This window comes from Daktulosphaira vitifoliae, unplaced genomic scaffold, assembly GCF_025091365.1.
Source record: "Daktulosphaira vitifoliae isolate Bord-2020 unplaced genomic scaffold, ASM2509136v1 Scaffold_1, whole genome shotgun sequence".
In the NCBI taxonomy this organism is placed as follows: domain Eukaryota; kingdom Metazoa; phylum Arthropoda; class Insecta; order Hemiptera; family Phylloxeridae; genus Daktulosphaira; species Daktulosphaira vitifoliae.
This window is the reverse complement of record NW_026099572.1, coordinates 1,205,154-1,210,616: the sequence shown is the minus strand read 5'-3', so window position 1 is coordinate 1,210,616 and position 5,463 is coordinate 1,205,154. Positions and strand designations below refer to the sequence as shown.

Sequence of the window (5,463 nt, the reverse complement as noted above, 5' to 3'; positions counted from 1 at the left end):
CGACCGCATGATGCGGAAATACGTATTCATCCTTATCATCGTTGTCCGATTCTGTAATTAATTCCATATGACCTAATATTAAATACTCACGCATAAATTTCACGTATTTTTCTTTAAATTGTAAATTATATTTAAAACGATGTTCTAACGATTTAAATCGGCGTAGCGCTGTTAATCTCGAATTACCCAATGCTGACGGTGGTTCACGAAATGGTAATTTGACAACAAATCTACCATCATCGTTACACCTTACATTTTTAAAAAAATGTCTTTTGCATGCATTTTCGTCTAAAGTATATACGTTTTCGCTGGAGCATTCCTCTAGCGCGCCAAAATAGTTCGATTTGCTCTTCGACCTTTGATACTTGCACGTCATCTGCTACAAATAATGCAAGGCTTGTATTTGCATTATCGTCATCATAAATGCGACCTGCCACTATCCACCCGAGTACTGTATTCTAAAAAACTAATCCCTTCTGCGGTTGGTTTGTTCGCCACGAAGTAACTCAAAAAAGACTCCCGATCCCAATATCATGTCAATTTTTTGTGGTGTGGTAAACATAGGATCAGCGAGCTCAATGTTAGCTGGTAATTTTAGATTATCTAGGTCAATTGATTTTAAAGGAATGTTATTCGTGAGTTTCGATAACACTAAACATTCTAAATTACTGGAATAATTGGATAAGCGCGACGATATCTTTACTGCCACTGAATTACTAGCGGTGTGTGTGGACAGTTGAATACCAGTAATGGCACAATTGACTCTGCGCCTATTTAAATTTAATGTTTGGGCCATACTATCGGTAATAAAATTACTCTGTGAGCCGGTGTCAAGTAGCGCGCGGCAGATAACTGGTTCACCATTACGATTATATGCGATAAGTACGGCTGTAGATAATAATACCTGTTCGCTTTTTTTTCTGAATACATTTGCACTCATTGATGTAAACTGTTGTTCGCTATTATTGATATGACACTCATTATTGTTCTCGTTATGATTTTTATTGCCTTTGAAATTATTTAAATGCAACAAGGAATTATGTGGTTTGTCACATTTAATGCATTTTCGAGACAAACACTTAGTACTAGAATGCTGTCGTAAACAATTTTTACACAAATTTAAATCATTTACTTTACTTATGCGTTCAGTAATCGAAAGTGATAAAAAATTAGGACACTTGTAAATTGTATGATCGGATTTACACAAAAAACATTTAATGACATTATTATTTGTGATCATTGCTGTGGTACGAATTTGCTCTCTTTTAAAGACATTATCTCTCTTAATTGAATTAAAATTGTTTTGTCGCACATTTATCAACGAAGAAGATTCTACCGCTTCCAATATTTTAAAACGTGTATCCAAAAAATCTATTAATGTAGCTACGGAAGGTACAACCGTTTTGGGAGCTTCGGTTTCCCATTCTTTTAATGTCTTTGGATCAAGTTTTGACGTTATCAAATGAACTAATAATGAACCCCATAAATTAGGGTCTTGACCGAGAGCTTCTAATGCGTTCATATTATTTATTAAATTATCAATTAAATATCTTAATTTAAAAGAGGATTCTTTTATCATTGGTTGAATATCGAAAATCGCTTTTGTATGTGCTTGAACTAACATTTTTTTATTGTTGTATCGATTTATTAATGTTGACCAAGCATAATCATAATTTACCTCAGTTATTTCAACCGATTTTATTACGTTTGCGGCATTACCACATAGTGACGATTTCAAATAGAAAAATTTTTGCACTTTTGAAAGCGATGAATTTGAGTGTATAATTGCTATGTACATATCATGAAATGACGACCAATCTGCGTAATCTCCGGAAAAAGATGGTAAGTTAATCGGAGCTAATTTTGTAAACGAATGCACCCCTTGATTTTTGCGATTCGAATCAATTGATATATTACTCGCGGTAGCGCTATTTTCACCATTGACATCCAACGGTCTAATCTCTACAGCATTATCTGTGTTAAAATTTCCATTCAATTTATTAATAAGCTTTTCACACCCGGAAACTGCCTCATAATAAAGTTCCTCAAATTCTGATCGATATTTTTCATTATCGTCCGAGCTTTCTGGAAGCGCGATTTCTATGTACAATTGCAGTTTATTAAACTCACACTACGCACCTTCAGCCCTTTGTGCGCGAACGGACAGCTGATTAACATCCAGTTTCTCTGGTGCTGATTTGATAATATTAATTGTGCGTGTTAGCTGACCTTTAAGCGCTGCACGAGCTACTTTTAGCGTATCAATGGTATCGGTCATTCTAACGGTTGGGATTATACGATCGCCCTATTGTTATATATATATAACTTGCAAATTCCTTGACGGTGGGAAAATTGATTTACACAAGATAAAATTATCGACTTAACTTTTTTTTTTTTTATATATATATATAAGCGTAAATTACGAATATGATTCTCTTACCGATGTATTTTGATAAATTCTTCACTAAGACTAAGTAATTAAACTTAATTAACTAATTAATAATTACGTTTGGAGATAACTTGGTTAATAATTATTAACCAAGTCTGCAACAAAATCCTCCTTCAGAAAACTATATCATAAATATGTAGATTTTGATGCTCTAAATCTGTTCTCGAAGGCCGATTTTTTCTATCACGTCTCAATTTTTCGATATGAATTTTTTTCGGAAATACCATAAATTTAGGTTTTTTTTTAATTCGTTTTGAGTGTTAATATTATGAACAACGTATATACATACGAATTAGTTTTTTGTTAGTCGCAAGAGAAAGAAAAAAAGGGCGGAAAGTGATTTTTATGGTAGTACATATGCGCCTGCGCCGTATTCACTGTGACTTTACAACAGTTAGTTGAAAACTCGTCTTATGATTGTTTACGTTCTATATCAAAATCTAAGGCTCAATTACTCGGATCAAGATTGAAACAGTGGAATTTGTTGGATAAAAGTACAAGAGTCTCATATTTTCGCACAAGACAAGAAGATTTTACGAGTTACTTTTCCAAAGAAAATGATTTAGTATATTGTAATGATGCTGCAGGGCTTCTTGAAGAATTGAGTTTTCCAGAAAATTCTGATGAATGGAGACTTTTTATTGATTCGTCGGAGATTAGTTTGAAAGCCGTTTTACTTCACAATGGAAATAAATACCCATCAGTTCCTCTAGCGCATGCAACTAGCATGAAAGAAAATTATGCAAATCTGGAGGTATTACTTGAAAAAATAAAATACTCTCAATACCTATGGAATATTTGTGCTGATTTAAAAGTTGTCGCTATACTTACTGGATTGCAAGGAGGATACACCAAGTTTTGCTGTTTTTTATGAGAGTGGGACAGTCGTGCGAGAGACAAACATTACAAAGTGAAAACTTGGCCACAAAGAAAAAGCTTGACACCTGGACTTAAAAATGTTTCTCAAGAACCTCTAGTGCCAAGTGACAAAATTTTTTTGCCACCACTCCATATAAAGTTGGGACTTATGAAAAACTTTGTGAAAGCTATGGACAAGGATAGTGCAGGCTTTCAATATCTCAAAACAAAATTTCCTCGAATTAGTGACGCGAAATTGAAAGAAGGGATTTTTGTAGGTCCGCAAATACGAGAGCTTATGATGGATGAAGTTTTCAATTCGAAGTTGAAAAAAGCTGAAAAAAAGCTTGGGTGGCTTTTGTAAAAGTGTGTCATAATTTTCTTGGTAATACAAAAGCTGACAACTACCGACAAATCATTCAACAGCTTATTTCTGCTTATAAAGATTTAGGATGCAATATGTCACTCAAAATTCATTTTTTGGACTCGCATATAGATTTCTTTCCGGAAAATCTTGGTGCCGTATCAGATGAGCATGGTGAAAGGTTTCATCAGGATATTAAGCATATTGAAAGACGCTACAATGGAAAATGGTCAGCAGGAATGCTTGCTGATTTTTGTTGGTCGATTCACCGAGAAACTTCGATGGAAACGATGAAAAGAAAAAAAACTACAAAATAACTTAAATTATATTACCATAAAAAGATGAATATACTAATATTTTTATAACTTGTGATTTTAAAATTAGTATTTTTCGCTGTAAAACTTAGACAGTAGTCATTTTTCACTTTTTGTAATAGTTGTTACTTTAATAATATCGCTTTTCAATTAAATGGGCATTTGTATTCAAAATCTATGTGCTGTATTTATTTGCATGTTAAATTCCGTATTTAGAGCACCAAATATAATGTTATCATGCATAAAAACAATGAGGACAAAAAAAAAATTTTTTTTTGCAGACCAGTGTAATTAAACACTTAACGATTAGTTGCTATGATTATAAATAATTAATCAAAACTTGTATATAAAACGATTGTTTTGTCACCGGTACACTGAGTACTTTAACGATATAGGAAACGACAAAACGATGCAAACGAAATAAAACTATGCTCAAACGATTATATTTTAATAATGCTAATCCGGAACGAAATGGACTAATGTTTTGATTTCGATGTGGACTGTATAAAAAAATATAAAAAAATTGGACGAACGACTAATTAAAGTTTGGGTTTTCTTAATGCATAGATCAACAAAAACGGTTCAACCTCAATCAATGAATTCTTATTGTTATTATAGTTATGTGTTTTGTATTATACCTATTGTTTTGATTTCGATGTGGACTGTATAAAAAAAATATAAAAAATTTGGACGAACGACGATAATTGTTTATACCTTATAAAAAGGTGCCTTTTATTAAAATATAATGATTATTTACAATTTTTACCACACTGCGGTGACGATCGAACGATAGAAAAATGACAACTGACTGAAAACCAAATATAACAATACGTTTTACAGCGCCTTATCAACAATACAATATATAGGGTGTTCAGTAAGTCAGGAAACGGGTATCTATTGTTCTCATTGTTTGTAACAATGAGAACAATAGATACCCGTTTCCTGACTTACTGAACACCCTGTATAAACCGAACACCTATTATCATAAAGTTTGTTAAAAGAGGTCATGTGGCCTCCATAATATGGTCCAATCCATAAAAAAACATATTGAGAAATAGTTTTTTTTATAAATTTATATATTCTAGATGATCATTTTTTAAATTCTGCTACCACTAAAATAGTGCTGCTTGGAGCAACTGTCCACCTGTGTCCTTACTTGAATAAATAAATAAAATACATTTTTCAAAGTACTCAATTTATTTTTAACAAAAAATAAAACATATAAAATTTTTAAATCTAATTTAGTTTTTTAGTTATTTAGCTTGTTTCTTTAGTTGGTACAACTTGTTACAACTATTAGAAAGCAATTAACAATGAATTATTTAACAACTAAATAACAATTCATTTTTATACCTTAGTAAACAAAGTAACAATACAAAATAAATTAAACATAATAATAAAACTAAGTAATACAGAGAAAAAATTTGTCAGTTCTTAAAATTTTAAATAATTACTGTCTTTCATTAACATTGATTAAA

General features: G+C 31.9%; 1 protein-coding gene across 1 annotated transcript; it reads right to left on the bottom strand.

The window, feature by feature from the left end:
- Positions 1-466: 466 nt before the first annotated feature.
- LOC126895751 (uncharacterized) lies at positions 467-1,522 on the bottom strand. Its single transcript, XM_050667947.1, has one exon. The coding sequence runs from the start codon at positions 1,520-1,522 to the stop codon at positions 467-469; it is 1,056 nt and encodes a 351-aa protein (XP_050523904.1).
- Between the last annotated feature and the right edge of the window lie 3,941 nt (positions 1,523-5,463).

Excerpts from the sequence above, each read along its gene's own strand:
- LOC126895751 (XM_050667947.1), bottom strand. The coding sequence starts at position 1,522 with ATGAACGCATTAGAAGCTCTCGGTCAAGACCCTAATTTATGGGGTTCA.